The sequence below is a fragment of the Anabrus simplex genome, chromosome 7 (assembly GCF_040414725.1).
Source record: "Anabrus simplex isolate iqAnaSimp1 chromosome 7, ASM4041472v1, whole genome shotgun sequence".
NCBI classification, from domain to species: Eukaryota; Metazoa; Arthropoda; class Insecta; order Orthoptera; family Tettigoniidae; genus Anabrus; species Anabrus simplex.
In genome coordinates, this window is record NC_090271.1 from 301524335 (window position 1) to 301542848 (window position 18514).

Below are 18514 nucleotides of genomic sequence, written 5' to 3' on the forward strand. Positions count from 1 at the left end.
GACTTCCAAGGAAAACACTGACAGGACACAGGAGAAGGAGAGGTCGGCCCCGGATGAGATGGCTGGAGGATGTGGAGACTGATCTGAGGACCGTTGGAGTCAGGAGGTGGCGTAGGCGTGCTGAAGACCGGGACGACTCGAGAGCTGTGGTCAAGGAGGCCAAGGTCCTTAAAGGACCGTAGAGCCATGGAGTAAGTAAGTAAGTAAGGAATGAATTGAATGAAGCCCGCATCTAGCGGCGAGGAAAGGATTTGTGCCGGCTGTCGAAGCCTCTCGCATTCGTCTGGGGCAATGATCAATGACTGTCAGATGAAATAAAATGATATTGGAAAGTGTTGCTGGAATGGAATATATCAGGAAAAACAGGAGTACTCGGGGGGAAACCTGCCCGCCTCCGCTTTGTCCACCACAAATCTCACATGGCATGATCGGGATTTAAATCACGGAACCCAGCGGTGAGAGGCTGGCGCTCGCCGCCACCTGAGCCACGGAGGACTTCCCTATAGTAGTAGTAGTAGTAGTAGTAGTAGTAGTAGTAGAAGTAATAGTAGTAATTTATTCATATGTGCACCACTATAAGATATAATGTTTAACGATAAGTATATTTATAGAAAAATACGGATTGTGAGAGAATATAGACACGACTACTTATCTGTGTTTATTCATTCCAGGAGCGCCGCAAGTGTTGCGGCAATCTAGTGGCCGCGAGGTGCTGGTGTCTAGAGGCCAGGACGCTCTGCTCCGGCTGGTGGTGTGTGCAGACCCCCGCCCCCGGCGTGCCGCGTGGGAGTGGGGCAGTCAGCAGCTGGAAGCTGGCAATGCTCTAGGCCGATATCTCGCAGAGGAACTTTCTCAGGTCTGTGAAAAGTACTCACATAGTTGGCTCTGAATAATTCCGGTCAAATCAGTGTATTTTAAGTAGTTTATGTCTTCCACTCCACAGCATATTACTCCATTTTTACTATTTTACCTATCCCACATTGTTCTATATTGGTCACTGTTAAAAATCCTATCAACCTCAGATGTCGCACTTTAATACAGTAATGAAATGAAATAGCGTATGGCTTTTAGTGCCCGGAGTATCCGAGGACATGTTCGGTTCGCCAGGTGCAGGTCTTTTGATTTGACACCCGTAGGAGACCTGCGCATCGGGATGACGATGAAATGATGATGAAGACGACACATACACCCAGGCCCCGTGCCAGCGAAATCAACCAATGAAGGTTAAAATTCCCGACCCTGCCGGGAATCGAACCTGGGGCCTTTGTGACCAAAGGCCAGGACGCTAAGCATTTAGCGATGGAGCCAGACTTTAATACAGTAAAACCTGCCCGGAGCGGAACATTTATAAACCGGAAAATTTTCCTGGTTCCGTGAATTATGTTTTAATATTCATGTAACTTTACCTGTATTTATCAGAACCTGTCTGACACGTGACGGAAGGAAATTTTGCTATTAAAATGGAAACAATGTGTAAATTTCCTTTTTAACCCTTTTCAGTACATGGTTATTCTAAATGGATCTAAGATACTGATTGCTACAACAAACTCTAGAACAGCGTAATTATAGTCATGTCAGTGCAGAAGATTACATGGTCAATGATCTAGAAGTTGAGACAGAGGCGGGGTTAGAAAACATCGATGATTTCGTCACCCATCACCTCCAAGACAAGAAAACAGAAATGGCTATGAAGACAAGAGTGGTGGTGGTGGTGGTGGTGATAATTGTTTTAAGAGGAAGTACAGCTGGGAAACCATTCTCTACATAACACCAGTCTCACATTTATTTTTTAAATGCAATTTATTCGGGGCGTCGACCTAAGATGATCTTTTGCCCCTACTTTGCATCATCATCATCATCATCATCATCATCATCATCATCATCTGTTTACCCTCCAGGTTCGGCTTTTCCCTCGGACTGAGCGAGGGATCCCACCTCTACCGCATCAAGGGCAGTGTCCTGGAGCTTCAGACTCTTGGTCGGGGGATACAACTGGGGAGAATGACCAGTACCTCGCCCAGGCGGCCTCACCTGATATGCTGAACAGGGGCCTTGTGCAGGGATGGGAAGATTGGAAGGGATAGACAAGGAAGAGGGAAGGAAGCGGCCGTGGCCTTAAGTTAGGTACCATCCCGGCATTCGCCTGGAGGAGAAGTGGAAAACCACGGAAAACCACTTCGAGGATGGCTGAGGTGGGAGTCGAACCCACCTCTACTCAGTTGACCTCCCGAGGCTGAGTGGACCCCGTTCCAGCCCTCGTACCACTTTTCAAATTTTCGTGGAAGAGCCGGGAATCGAACCCGGACCTCCGGGGGTGGCAGCTAATCACGCTAACCACTACACCACAGAGGCGGACCCCCTACTTTGCACCATATGTTATCTGCGTGTATTTGGAAATTGCGGAAGTGTAAAGTGTTGAATGTGAGGAAATGAACATTAAGGTCAACACAAACACCCAGTCCCCATGCCAGGGATATTAATCAGTTACAATTTAAAAACCCTGACCCGACCGGGTATCGAACCCAGGGCCGCAGGTTGATAGGCGGACGCGTTTCCCCCTACACCGCAGGGCCAGAATCTGAGATTTAAAAAATGGAAGGGATCCGACACTTCGAAAAATGAAGGTATTGGCCAAAGAAAGAAAAGGGCCACAAAAGTCGAGAAAATGAAAGACTCCCTAAGATTCGCAAACCTAATACCGTCGGGAACGTAACACCGTCGGGGTCGGAAAAGAACAACAGTTGTCCAAGGGAGGTAAGATAGGATAGAAGAAAGTGAGGAGCCTGGTACAAGTAAGTGGAAGATTGTTAGGACTCAACTAAGGGCCACGTGGTCGCCAACCCAACCCACTGTCCAATTTCCAAAGCCCATGGGGCTCCTTTAGTCGACTCTTACGATAGGAAGGGGATGCCGTGAGTTCTATTCTACCGTCACCACCCACAAGGGGAGATGAAGATGAGAACGAAGACGATGAAAAATATGGTTTATGTAATGTGAAGTTCTACCGACATGCCGTATCAGCCGTAAATAACATTCAGTTTATATTACTAACGAAAAATGACACGAAATTGTTGGACGTCATTAGCCGTGCCCGTATTTTAATAGAGAACTGTGCTACCAGGAATATTTGTGTCCAGTGTACAAGTAAATGAGAGTTCTGCACTGTATTACTATTGGTTTTATTTTATGAAACATGCCAAAAAGCTAAGCAAAGTCACCTCCGTACAGGCCATGAAGGCCCTTGGAGGAATGGAATGGAATCATCTCGGCTCGTGATGGGGTAGAGTGGTTATCTCTAAGCCCGGCCGCCTTTGCCCCCAGGAATTAACCTGGTACTCATTTTTGGTGTAGGCTGAGTGAACCTCAGGGCCATATGCACCTCCGGAAGTGGAAATCTCGTTTCTTAAATTTCACGACTTCCTGGCGGGGATTCGAATCCACGTCCTTCCAGGCGAACCGAGCACGCCTTTACCGCCTCGGCCAGGCATCTCTTGAGAAGCTCTCCACGACATCACAACCTTAGAATGGCCCGCCAGATCCCCGTACCTCAGTCCTATTGAGCATGTGTGGGACATGATGGGTCGACGACTGGCCAACCGTCCTTAGCCACCCACAACTCTGGAACAACTGACCCGTGCAGTGCAGGAAGCATGGGCCACAATACCTCAGGAAGCGATCCAGGGCCTTATTGACTCCATGCCTCGACGAACTCATCAATATATTGCAGCTCGTGGTGGGCACCTCCTGTATTGATTGTTGTCCAAACTTGCATTCAGAGGGACCTGAAAGTGTAATCATCCAATCACAACTGAACACTCGCCCTGCATGTCCAATTGCATCAATGTAGCACCACTCCTTCTGGGTGTTGCAATTTATATTTTCTTCAGTGTAGAATCTTCAAATACGGGACGCACATTGACATGATCACTGGCAATATGTTAGGCAAATTTTATAATTCCAGCTGCTGTATAAGTATCTTAAATATAAAGTAATGTGAGAAAACTGTGCTCAAATTTCAACCTATTTAATGTTTCTAACTCAATCTAACCCATAAATATAGGAGATACAAGAAAAATCTCGAAGTACCAGCCATGTATAACACTAAAAACCAGCGTCTGATGGTGAAATCCGTTTGTTGATACGGCCTACCGTTTAAAAGCAGTAAATCTCGAAATGAAGGTCTGCTGCACTTATGAACGCTACGTCCCTTTGTTGTGTACATAATTTCGGTTGGTCACTGGACACTCTTTCCTTTGAGGGAATACTTCAGGCTGTTGAAATGTATTAATTTTAGACCCCGAAAAATATCAAAATATGGAGGTAATTTCAATAACGGTGCAGACCTTCGTTTCGGGAAGGCTATTGTGGCTAAACAGTAAGTCGTATCACAAAACAGAAAGCACAATCGCCTTTCAATTTGGAGAGATCTTCAACTTTGGTCCTATGCCTTATTGTCGTATCTCGATTCTTTATACTTTAGATAGTACAGCTTTTCTCGGTTACAATCAAATCTCTCCAACTCGATTACGAACGGCAGCTGGCAAGTGAGCCTGCCGTTATTGTAGAAACTCCCGAAATCGATTGCGAATGGCAGTAGGAAATGTGGCCTCCCATTATCATCTAAATGTCCTTAACGTGCACCTTAAACAACGTATTTGGTCTTCCACGTTTTGTTTCTGGGATAGCGTTAAGAGACGTGCAATTTAATATAATCTTACTCACTGCGTTTAAAGTAACTTACGTAGAACTCCGTATACAAGGTATAACACGGCAGCGAAGCACGGGTACATTTGCTAGTTAATACTAATTAAGATTTAATATAATTGTCAGGCGAGTTGACCGTGCTCAGCTTGCATTCGGCAGATGGTTGGTTCAAATTCCACTGTCGGCAGTCCTGAAGATGGTTTTCCGTGGTTTCCCATTTCCACACCAGGACAATGCTGGTGCTGTACCTCAGTTAAAGACATGGCCACTACTTTTTCAATCCTAGCCCTTTCCCACCCTTATGTCACCGAGAAAATTGAATAACACTAACATTATATATTACTTGGAAAAGAAACAGGAGGCAAAGTAGTTCAGTTACTGATGAGTAGTATTTCTTCACTCACTCTTTGAACGTTTACAGCCAGTATTCGTTTTTGTTTTATAAATCTCAAATATTGTAGAATGATCGTGTACTAAGGACACCAACAATATCACATTAATCGCCGCATTGAAAGGTCCGAGACACTATTCAAAATGAGCAAAAAGATGTTTAAGTGGGTCAGAACTGGGACAATATTTGCTGAGCAGAGTATTTATTTACCTTCAGTAGTTTCATTTTAATAAGAATCCTCCGTGGCTCAGGCGGCAGCGCGTCGGCCTCTCATCACTGGGTTCCGTGATTCAAATCCCCGTCACTCCATGTGAGATTTGTGCTGGACGAAGCGGAGGCCACACAGGTTTTTCTCCGAGTATTCGGATTTTCCCTGTCATATTTCATTCCAGTAACATTCTCCACTACCATTTCATTTCATCTGTCAGTCATTAATCATTGCCCCAGAGGAGTGCGACAGGTTTCGGCAGCCGGCACAATTCCTATCCTCGCCGCAAGATGGGGCTTCCATCATTCCATCTCTGACCCGCTCACTGCCTGGAAAACAGGTTGTAGGTTTTCATTCAGTCTCATCTTAATAATTCCCTTTATCGAAATTATTCCCTCCTTTCATTCACATTGGCGTGAATTTCTGAAACTGTTGCTCCAGTCATCCCTCTGAATCATCCTACAGGACGAATTTTGTTCTATTTAACGAGGGTAAATTTCTCCCCCAAATAGCACTTACCGCAGGTTGAAAGTATATAGAAGATTAGTCAGGGCTGCAATCAAGTGTATACGCAGGTATACGCTGTATGGCCTCTCGTTAATTCCACTCATTAGAGTACCTTGCGCATACCTTCTACTTTCGTTCTTAATTTTCGCCATTCTGTCGGTGAGTTTTAACTCCCCAGTTGCGCTCATAATCGTCAACATCGAAGGTTCAACTTGATGAACAACATTATCAGCCATCACTTATTTAAGGTCGTTGCTTACGTCACCAGCCTTATGTTCATACATCCAAATGCCTCACCAGTTGACCGGTTTAAGCCTGAGAAATAGATGAACACGTGGCTGCAAAACCACCGTACTGCAACGTATACCAATTCAAGAGTTTGTTCCAGTCGAAAGTGTGATTGCGAATGAAGAGAGGTATCTTGAATTTTTTTAACTAATAGCTGGAAGGAGAACCAGTAGTTTCTACTGTGTAGGCAATTTAAGATTTTCACTAGTGCATTCAATATGCATTTCTTCTTTGTTGTCATAAAATGTCTTTTATTTTTCTGATTTATTTCAGATTGAGGGAAGTTTGTTGCAACTAGCTATAACCCACTAAGTTTGAACGTCAGGTTGTTTCTCAATCCGGGATTTGTCATGCCCTGTCTTTAGAGTATACCCTTGTGAGAAATTTGAGACTACAGCGCTGGGATTAGTTTCTCAAATTTTGCCAGAAAGCTGTAGAGTTCATTGAGAGGAACAACAAAGAACTTATCGACAGATATTTATTCAGTTGTAAGTAAAATGAAATACTGCTGTCACTAAATATGTGGTAATTGTGTTCTGCAGGAGGCGCGCGAGGATTGCTACGAGGCCAAGCTCCATGTGCGGCAGGTCGACCCTGAGGACGCCCGAAACTACTACCTCGCCGTGGAGAACGAGAGAGGAGCAGATAAATACGCGATCCACTTGGCTGTAACAGGTATGTCCGAGTGTCATGGCAACAGATGGACCTTGAAGTTTGTGGTGGGGAAATTTTGTTTTGTATATAGCAGAAAACGGAAAAATTGATAAAATTTGCATTTTTCAAAATATGCCTAAATTGATAGAATCTTTCCTCCCCTTTAATTTGGTATACGAACTTCAATTTTACGCCCATTGATTTTTTAGTTATATGTTGTTATTCAGACCACTGCATCAATGACCACGCCCACTTCTAGCTGTCAACGATCAATTTCCACTTCATGGAAAGTATCCAACGGGGGAAGGAAGTTGGTGTGTATACCAAGTTGCTAAAGCGAAAGGTGAAGAGTATCGTCACTAAGGACCATCAAATTGGGGCTTGTTAGAGCAATTAAACCTATTTGTGTAAACCTGGATGACCTCAATATGTTGGAAAATGGTAATATACAAAATGTGAATGAGGCGTTGAATGGAACCATATGGAATAGGTCTATGCTGGACACAGAAGAGTGAAGATGTGTTTGAATAATGCCGTGTGCCATTTTAACAAGGGGCCTGAGGTTGAACTGGAAATATTGAAGAGGATGCGTATCAACCCTGCAACAAATACCATTTCTGGAGTCATCGACACAACAGAAAATAGGACTAGAAATGCCAAAAAAAAAATCCCACACCTGAAGAAAAGACAAGGAGGAAGCATGTGAGAGGCAGAAAGAAGCTGAAACCTGACTAACAAGAAGACGCGGAAGGGCTGACTTACTCGGTTCTGTATGAGTTGCGCCGAGTAAAAGTTGCGCCGAGTAAAATTTGCGCCGTGGATATTCCCAGGCGGGAGTAGAAGTGGTTTGACAGCTGTCTTAAGCAACTGCTACCTGCGCTGCACCGCAGGGGGTTATTTCCAAGTTCAAGGAATGTCTGTGAATATGAGATTTTGAAATTAATATATAAAAAATATCATTCACTTAATCTTTTTCCTGCTAGTTGTTTTACGTCGCACAGACACAGATCGATCTTACGGCGACTATGGGACAGGAAAGGGCTAGGAGTGGGAAGGAAGTGGCCGTGACCTTAATTAAGGTACAGCCCCAGCATTTGCCTGGTGTGAAAATGGGAAACCACGGAAAACCATTTTCAGGGCTGCCGACAGTAGGGTTCGAACCTACTATATCCCGAATACTGGATACTGGCCGCACTTAAGCGAGTGCAGCTATCGAGCTCGGTATTCACTCTATCAATGTTGGTTTCTTGCACATTTAGAAAACCTGCATCGTATTTATATCAGTGGGTGAAATGTGTATGACTACGTAGTTTGACTTAATTTACAAACCAAGTATGGAAACATGGAATCAGTCTTTCAGTCTTATGAAGAATATCCACAGCCTGTTTGTAGCTAACTGACAGGGTCAGAAATAGAATGAATGAAGAATGAAATACCGCTAAAGGAAGAAAATACTGCCGAATGCGAGATCTGATGTGCTTTTGCGGACAAAGATTAATGGTTGGCAAATGAACTGTAGCGAATTTGTTGAATAAAGAATGACCAGTGAAAACAGAAAAAAACTGCCTCACCCTACGTTTCCCCGGCATGCACCCCTTATGAAGTGATAGGGCACAAGAATGAACCATAGCTACTGCCAAAGAAAGGAAATTGTGTGCCCTGGCGAGGCCTGTCACATTCCCCTGGGTATAAAAGATTAATAAATGACAAATGAAATTGTTTCAAATAGTGATGCTGATATAAATATGAAGAAATCAGAAATAATATTTTGAACGCCAGCTTTGTATGTTTCTGCCCTTTTGTTAGGTAAAACATACAATAAAATATTGGGAATGTTGAAGGAGAGAATTCCCGACTGGAAACCCGAAAGGGTGATCATTGATTTTGAGTCTGCCAGCATTTGTGCTTTAAAACAGTCATTCCCATTAGCTGAAATACAAGGATGTTTCTTTCATTTTCTCCAGTGTATTTGGAGAAAGGTACAGGAAATCGGACTGAAAACACTCTACAAAGAATATCAAGAAGTGAGGCTGACAATTCGGAAGTGCGGGGCTCTTGCCTTCTTGAAGCCTGAAGATGTGGAAGAGGGCTGGCTCTATATCCACGAAGAAGCGCCAAAGAATCCTAAACTTGTCCAGTTTTTGGACTATTTTGTGGAAGAATGGCTTGAAAATCATAATGTACCACAAGCAATCTGGATCTGCCACGAAGACGCCACAGAACAACAAATGCTGTTGAAGGGTGGCACCACAAAATTAACAGTATTCTAGGGAGACCACACCCACGAGTGAAAGATCTCATTTTGTCTCTCAAATTCGAAGCAAAATGCTCGAATTTTAAGATTGCCAGGAATGAACTTCATCTTGAGGGCAAAAGAAGAAAAAGAAGTTACGTGCAATTAGGCCAAAGAATCTTGAGAGCAACGGAGGTCTATTTGGAAAGCGGTAATGTAATCATTCTGAAACACGAAACTTCCCTGTGGAATTCCCAAACAAGACCTCTAGTTCCTAGAATGATTAATGACCACGGCGCAAGTTTTACTGATTTTAACACGGCGCAACTTTTACTAGGCGCAACTCATACGACACCGACTTACTCCACTGGGGGTTTCTAAGAAGTCAACTTTCTACCTCAATTTCCCGAAAGTTGTAATTTTTACACTGACCCGTACTTCCAAACATAATTTCTCCACTAATAATTATTATATCTTAGACTTCTTGGTGTCATTTTGAAGCTTAAAGCGTCTCCTAGTGCCTGACATAGAAAACAGGTAGATAGGTAAATTATTACACTATATTCTGAAATTTGTTTATTAATCCAACAAAGAGCTTCCTCAATGTTTACATCACTGCAAATAATTATTAAATAATGGCTAAATCAAACATATGCTCTATGTCAGGTACTAGACTACTGTTTTATCTTCACAACAGTGAAACCTGTGGTTCTAACTTACTTGGTTGCAGAGATATCTTTCTTGAAGTTTTGTGAAAAATCTAACAACAATTTCTTTTTTAAATTAACAAGCAACTTCTAAGATTCTCATTATCAGGATCTCTAAATTAAGCCATTCTACTGAGTTTTTCAAACTTGACCAACTAATATAGTTTCAAAAAATCCGTATAGAAATGTACATATACCGTAGGCGAATTACAGCGAGATAAACCATCCCCTTAACACTAAATGGCCTGGTCTTTCGCTTAGTGGTCAGCGTCTTGGCCTTCAGTCCTCGGAGTTGGTGGTGATTATTGCTTTGAGTACAACTGGTCAACCATCCTCTATTAACAATAATCAGAAACAAAAACTGGAAGAGGTCCGACACTTCGAAAAGTGAAGATATCAGCCAAAGAAAGACAAGGGCCACAAAGGGCGTGAAAATGAAAGACCCTCTAGAATTCGCAAACCTAATACCCTGAGACCCCTTTTAGTCATCTCTTACGACAGACAGGGGATACCATGGATGTTTTCCTACCACCCCCATCCACAGCGGGATGCATTTCGAGGGCTGCACCAGGCTAGGAATTGCTACACGAAATAAAAGCACTAAATAAATATGAAGAAAGAAGAGATCGATCCTGGGAAGACTGAAGGTATCACCTAGAGAAAGGGAAGATCCATGAATGATGTGAAATAAAAGGTTCCCTAGGTATTATAAATCTCGAGTCCGAGGGGAACTTCAGTAGGCTAGGCCGAGGAATATTAGATGAGCGTGTGACATAGTCGCTGGGTTGACACAGAGGTGAATCGTGTCCAATAGGTGTGGTTCCTGAAATGAAAAATTACTTAATTATTTATTTTATTCATTGATTTGTTTATTATTAATCCTGTGGTTCGAATTTCACGTAAACCTGAAGGTCCCGTGACTATGATCACAGCCTCAATAGACACGTTGAGTTACAAGCTTCCCTTGCTTTAAGAATAAAAGTAAAGAGCCTAGCTGCGCCTCATACGATGAAAACATAATATTTTCTCTTTCCGGTTTATCTTCTATTCTAGTGCTCATAACTAGTAAGCCGTGCATATGTGTTACAGGACTTAACTGGGTCTGGAATTCTCATACTCCTTTCTGTCTGATCTGCCGTGATCAACCCTTGTTCCTTTAGGCTAATTCTTGATGTATTAACACTTCCCACCCACCAGCACCACAAGTTGAACCCATTCCAGTACTTGGCATCATAACATTCACAATCATTTATATAAGCATTACCATTAGATGATAACATGACAGTTTGGAAACTCCAGCTCAATGTTTGTGTAAACGTGATTTGGGAACATCGCACAATCGGAACGCGTGCATTGACTGTTCCGTTAGTGTCTCATGAGCTGTGCCTTCAAGCAGCATTTCAATCTCATGGCTGTCATTGTGTAACTATATAACAATATGGAATCCTTTGACGTGAATTTCAATTTTTATTTTCACAAACGCTTATAAATGTAACTTAAAAGCTTTGAAGTCTGTCGGAAACACAAGTACAACCTAAAAATTACACTACAACATACCTGTATAAAAACACTATTAAACGGAGAAAGACATGTTTCGTTCTTAAAGAACATCATCAGATTCTAACAAGTCACACTCAATATTTGGAAATATTTATGTTCACTTCTGTCCAAACACCTAGGAGTTTGAAATCTGGAAACTTAAATTAATGAAGTCCTGCCTTGTTTCCACTCCAGCATATAATGCGAGGGGTTTGGAAAACCGTTACTCTTTCAATGGCTCGAATCCAACCGGCTGCCAATCCGCTGATCATCAATTATTACGTCACGCCTCCCACCGTGGTCAGGTCAATGACACGCTGCTCTTCCCCTTCAGGTGCTTTATCCCTAGTGTTTTATTATTTCTCATAATAAAGTGCTTGTTTAAAAATATGCAAGGGTTCTTAATAAGCATTTTATAACCTGCCTATTATATCGCTAGTTTTAGTAATATTTTTAAATTACCGAGCTCGATAGCTGCAGTCGCTTAAGTGCGGCCAGTATCCAGTATTCGGGAGATAGTAGGTTCGAACCCCACTGTTGGCAGCCCTGAAAATGGTTTTCCGTGGTTTCCCATTTTCACAACCAGGCAAATGCTGGGGCTGTACCTTAATTAAGGCCACGGCCGCTTCCTTCCCACTCCTAGCCCTTTCCTGTCCCATCGTCGCCATAAGACCTATCTGTGTCTCGGTGCGACGTAAAGCAACTAGCAAAAAAAAAAATAATTAGAGAGTTCTTCTAAGGTGTTATTATTTTTAGTGATAAATGTTAATAATAATAATAATAATAATAATAATAATAATAATAATAATAATAATGTTATATGGTTTACGTCCCACTAAATACTGTCACGGTTTTCGGAGACGCCGAGGTGCCGGGATTTAGTCCCGTAGGAGTTCTTTTACGTGCCAGTAAATCTACCGACACGAGGCTGACGTATTTGAGCACCTCCAAATACCACCGGTCTGAGCCAGGATCGAACCTGCCAAGTTGGAGTCAGAAGGCCAGGGCCTCAAACATTTGAGCCACTCAGCCCGGCGCGGTTGTTCTTCTTCTTCTTCTCCTACGTGTGAGGAATATGTCCTTGAAAGTTCGGCTGTACTCTATTCTTCCACTCTGTATATAACAAGTGGTAGAGAGAATCAAAGATGAATTTGATTAAGAAATTACAGTTCAGTTGGACGAAATCAAAATTCCTTATTGTTATTCTATCTGAGTCTACATTAGATTTGTAGAAATGGTATGAACAAGGTCTCGGAGAAGAAATACAAGTTAAATAAAAACCGAAAACGGAATGTAATCAAATAAAGTTCGGTGATGCAGGTTATATTATGTTAGGATGTAAAATCTTGGCCGATGAATACTGTTATTTTGGTTATAGAATAGCTATCTAGGTACATCAGAAGTAAGGAAGATATAAAATGCATTCTAGCACAAATATGATAGGTCTTTCTCAACAAAAGAAATATGCTCACGTCGAATATAGGAGAGAGTGAAGTAAGGTTGGAACTTCCCTCTCTCTCTTTTACAATATTTATATAGAACAAGTAGTAAATAGAATCAAAGGCGAATTAGAAAAATAAATTACAGTTCAAGGAGACGGAATAAGACATCTGCAATTTTCCAGATAATATCGTTAATTTGAATTGACCGAAGATTTGGCGATATTACTAAATGGTGTGGACAAGGTGTGGGATTACAAGATGAAAATATAGTAAATAAGTCCAAAAATATTAATGCAAACAAATAAAATCCGGAGATGCAGAAAATATTTAGTTAGGAAATGAAGCCTTGGTAGATGAATATTGCCACTTGAGTTGTAGAATAACTATCGGTGGCAGAAGTAAGGAAGTTAGGAAGTATAGTCTAATACGAGATCGGTGAGAACAAGTTTTGCAGATGATGTTCTGTATAGAGTAATAAATAAGTTACAACTGCAAAATGACCTCGATAATGTTTTGAGATGGACATTAGGCAATGGTATGGTGATAAACTGGGTTAAAAGTCAGGTTGTGTGTTTCACAAATAAAAAAGTCCTCTCAGTTTTAATTACTGCGTAGATGAGGTGAAAGTTCCTTGTGCGAATTATTGTAAGTATCTAGGTGTTAATATAAAGAAAGATCTTCATTGGGGAAATCGCATAATTGGGATTGTAAAAGAAAGAGTACAGATCTCTGTACATGGTTATGAGGGTGTGTAGGGGTTGTAGTAAGGGTGTAAAGGAGTGGGCATATAAGTATCTGGTAAGACCCCAAATAGAGTATGGTTCCAGTGTATGGGACCCGCACCAGGATTACTTGATTCAAGTACTGGAAAAATCCAAAGAAAAGCAGCTCGATTTGTTCTGGGTGATTTCCGGCAAAAAAAAAGTAGCGTTACGGAAATGTTGCAAAGTTTAGGCTGAGAAGACTTGAGAGAAAGGAGACGAGCTGCTCGACTAAGTGGTATCCTGCAATCTGTCAGTGGAGAGATGGCGTCGTATGATATTAGTAGACGAATAAGTTTGAGTGGTATCTTTAAATAGGAAAGATCAGAATATGAAGATAAAGTTGGAATTAGATACGACAAATTGGGGCAAATATTTATAGGAAGAGGAGTTAGGAATTGGAATAACTTACAAACGGAGATGTTCAATAAATTTCCAATTTCTTTGAAATAATTTAAGAAAAGGCTAGCAAAGCAACAGATAGGGAATCTGCCAGCTGGGGGACTGCCCTAAATGCAGATCAGTAGTGACTGATTGATTTCTGTCTTTCGTTCTCACTGAAAGTGTGCTTTGCGGATCAACTCACACTATCTAAAGTTTCATACTAACTGACACCACTAACCAGATTAGTAAACAGATTTCACAAACACATAACTAATTTAAAAAAATTGGCGGTAGGCTTTCACTATCGTAACGACCGCAGGGTTTCGAGTGTTTCGTAGACTTACTTAAAAATAATAATAATAATAATAATAATAATAATAATAATAATAATAATAATAATAATAATAATAATGCTATTTTGCCTTACATCTCACTAACTACTTGTTACGGTTTCCGAAGACGCCGAAGTGCCGGAATTTAGTCCCGCAGGAGTTCTTTTACGTGCCAGTAAATCTACCGACTCGAGGCTAACGTATTTGAGCACCTTCAAATACCACCGGACTGAGCCAGAATCGAACTTGCCAAGTTTCGGTCAGAAGGCCAGCGCCTCAACCGTCTAAGCCACTCAGCCCGGCCCTTACTTAATAGAAAATGCTGCTTGAAATACTTGCTGCAAAATACATCGATGCGATTCCAACATTGTTCACCAGCAGTTTCATGAATCACATCCAACTGTGGAATTTTCAAATCCACTGAGTCACTTTTCTTGTCCTCTAACAAATTCGTACTTAATGTAGATGCCCCTTCATTTAGTTCAAAGTAGTTACTTATTGTAAATTGTTTCCGCTCTTTCAGTTTCTTTGCGCTCCTTTCGTTTCATTTCTTGTATTCCTTTATCATTCATGTTTCTCTTTTCAACTCATTCGTTTGCACGTTTTTGCCGAATCCGAACCGAAACTTTATTTTCCATTATTCAATTCGTTATTCTATATAACTGACCACGATGTATCCACGACTGCTAACCTCCAACTGAATGCCCGATTCAACACAGCGCCATCTTATAACAGAGTATGCGCGTGACGTCACATATTTAGCAGAAATTTTGCCTTATTTTGAAGCGCTATTTCATGAAAACTAGGTTTCAGATTTTAATTTCTTGTTTGCAATAGGCGGCCTCCTCTTTTATATTCTGTCAACTGAGACACTAAATATGATCGTAAGTTAAATACTGACGACGATATGTGCCTTCTACCCAAACACTGTACCCGTTGTCGAGGAATTAAGTCTACGTTAAAATATCTACATGCAGCAAAAACGGTTTCACATTCTTCCTCGACACAGCTAGAGGAGAATACTGGCCAAGAGCTGACGATCCTTTTTCCGTCCCTCTTTTCGCTTGCGGGGAGAAACTTGGCTCCAAGTTGTGTGAGAAAGTCTCGTGGGATGTGTAATGTTCTCCAACCATTTAGCTGTACAGGGTAAACTATTATACGAGCTCTTAACTTAACACTTTCTGGCTCCATGCGCGCTTAATGAGACTGTAAAATCAACACCTCGATAATATAATATCTGGAGGAAAAAGACGGAAACGAAATATTCCCTCAGAAGCGCCAGATCTCACAGCTTATCCATAATGAAGTTAAAAAGTGTTTGAATATGCCCCCAAGTTCAGTTGCGAAATATGAGTATTCAATTAGTTACTAGCCAACTGAATTTCACCTTCGGGTACTAGGAATTAAATCTTCACGATAATATTTTTCATGCAACATTCAATGGTGAATCTTTCCCTTTTCCACATATGGGCATGTCCCTGTTTTTCATTCACGAGGAAGAATCTGCAAATGAGTCGTTAGATGACCGACTTTCTTCTTCGAGCTTTGATAATGAAGACTCAACGATGTCATTTAACTGAAGAAACTTGGATTTTGTTTCCCAAGTTATTCGTTTATTTTGTCATACGAATACGGCCGTATATTCGTTCGCGACTAAGAGACGTGTTAATTAGTCATTAAATGCCCGAATGAGTTCTTCGTATTCCGAGAACAAAGTCTTTAGGGAGAATCAACATGACAACATCGGATGGATAAACTTATCGAGGCTCATATTCTAAAGTTTTTCGTTTATTTTCACTCATTAATATGGCCCCGTATTCAGTCAAGAGGAAGCATCTGTAGATCAGTTTTCTTTCTTAATAAATTATGTTGTTGTTGCTATTTGCTTTACGTCGCACCGTCACGGATAGGTCTTATGGCGACGATGGGATAGGAAAGGCCTGGGAATGGGAAGGAAGCGGCCGTGACCTTAATTAAGGTACAGCCCCAGCATTTGCCTGGTGTGAAAATGGGAAACCACGGAAAACCATCTTCAGGACTGCCGACAGTGGGATTCGAACCCATTATCTCCCGGATGCGAGCTCACAGCTACGCGCCCCTGACCGCACGGCCAACCCGCCCGGTTTTCGTAATATGACGAACTTGACTTTTCTCCTTATTTAAAAGGGAATCGAAAACGAAACTTTACGGTACGCTACCTACTCCACTTCACACAATTAATAGTGACAGTGAGAGATTATGAATCAGCGAATACTAAACTAAACCCTGTTGAATGGTTTCTCCTTCTGACTGCAGTTCTGTCGTTCTTTGCCTGTCCAGTGAGTCCCTGAGATATACTACGATTTCACTTGATACACCCAAAACATATTAATTTTCCCTTCCCCTCCCTTTCTAAAATTCGTTATAACCCAATTCACAAGTGTTCAGATATCACAAAATTTTTATTACTCCCCAGAAATGTTTCCCCGCTGCTTGAACTAGCCTTTTCGGGTTACTAAAATCCTCCTATGACTTCTTCTCGGAATCGGCAGTTATTTGTTTCGCTCTGTCTTCTTCATCTACGTACACTTCCATGTGTGCATCAGACATTGGTTGGAGCAATTACTAATACGCCTTCCTTTTATGTTTACTATCTGCCCTCACTTCATCATTCCACCAACATGTTCATTATTTTCCCGTTTTTATACATAGTTGTTCCTACGAATTTCCTTGCCGTTTCTACTACACCATGCCATCCACTATCTTTCTATATCTTGAAATGTCATCTCCACATGCCCAGCTATTGTCTAGGTTAATCCATTCCCTACAGATAAATACTGGATATATCACAGTAGTCTTGCATCTTAAAGTTCGTATTACCCTCCTTGATCCTGGGTGGGAGGACCATGTATACGACTCTGGTAGCTTAGTGAACTTTTGACTGCCTCAAATAACATTGATTATTATGTTTTATTAAGATACTAGCAAGATACCCGTGCTTCGCTACGGTATTATACTGAAATTATTAATTGAATGCTTATTGTTTTAGATATATAATCCGCCGAAATTCGCGATCTGACTCGTTTTCTGCGAGAATCCTCCAAAATTCTCGATCTGACTCGTTTTCTATTATTTTACAGCACGTTTCCTCCCATTTTTCAATATTCCTTTCCAACAATCGATTTCGTACTTCCCGGGCTAGGCTCAGGTATTCCTCCTGGTCAGTTGGGTCCGTAAATCTTTGCCATCTTTTCCGTTAATCATTTTTAATATGGATAAAATCCTTCAGGAGATCCGGCGTGGTGTCATATTGGGTGATTTGGCGGCACTGAACCCGCGGCCGGACTGCATTCTTAGTCATTACCCGTCCAGGAGCCGTTGCCAGCGCGGTCCGCACATTTGACGACGGTCCGGAACATTATTATTATTATTATTATTATTATTATTATTATTATTATTATTATTATTATTATTATTATGTGTTGCTGGAATGGCTGATGACAGGGAAAACCGGAGTATCCGGAGAAAAACCTATCCCGCCTCCGTTTTGTCCAGCAGGAATGTCACATGGAGTGACCGGGATTTGAACCACGGAACCCAGCTTTGAGAGGCCGGAGCGGTGCCGCCTGAGCAACGGAGGATCCTTATAAGTACATTAATAACAGTAAAATCAATTGGTCTCACCTCCTTCTACACCCCACCACCGTTAAGTTTATTTACCGCCACCCCCCCCCCCCCCACCAAAAAAAATTAAAAGAAGGCTTGTTTCTTTATGTTTAAGGGAGATTCCAAACACCAATGTTCACGTCTATTACCTTCAGTTTTGAGATATAAGTATCCCCATAAAAGTAATTTACTTTTTTCACTTCATTTCACACTACTCCCCCCCCCCCCCCCCCAAGTGAACTTTCCCGAAAAAAAATACTTGTTTCTTTAATAGTAAAGGATCTTCTAAATACCAATTATCACGACTCTAACTTCTTCAGTTTTTGATTTATGTGTCCTCATGAAAGGAATTCAACTCCTTTACACTCCCGCCCTCCAAGATGGTTTCCCGCCCAAAACGCGTTTTTCTTTGTTTTTAAAGGAGATCCAAATACGAATTTTCACATCTGTAATAACTTTAGTTTTTATTAGATGTATGTATTCTCATACAATTAAGCCAATTAAATTTTCAATTCTTTCACACACACACACACACACACACCCCCCCGCTTCATTGGATTTTTAGAGAATACGTGTATTTTTACTTTTAAAGCAGATTGAAATATCAAATTTCACGTCTGTAAAATCTGCATTTTTGATATATCAGTAGCCTAATTAAAAGAATTCAACACCATTTTCAGTCACTTTTACCCCGCCCCCCTCCACCCAGGTGATATTTC

General features: G+C 41.5%; 1 protein-coding gene across 1 annotated transcript in view; it reads left to right on the forward strand.

Moving 5' to 3' along the window:
• LOC136877821 (kin of IRRE-like protein 2) overlaps window positions 1-18514 on the forward strand; it is a 981929-nt gene that overhangs the window by 821156 nt on the left and 142259 nt on the right. Inside the window, exons 8-9 of the mRNA XM_068228754.1 lie at window positions 672-856; window positions 6641-6773. Coding sequence (XP_068084855.1) covers window positions 672-856; window positions 6641-6773 — 318 coding nt within the window. The remainder of the gene's footprint in view (window positions 1-671; window positions 857-6640; window positions 6774-18514) is intronic.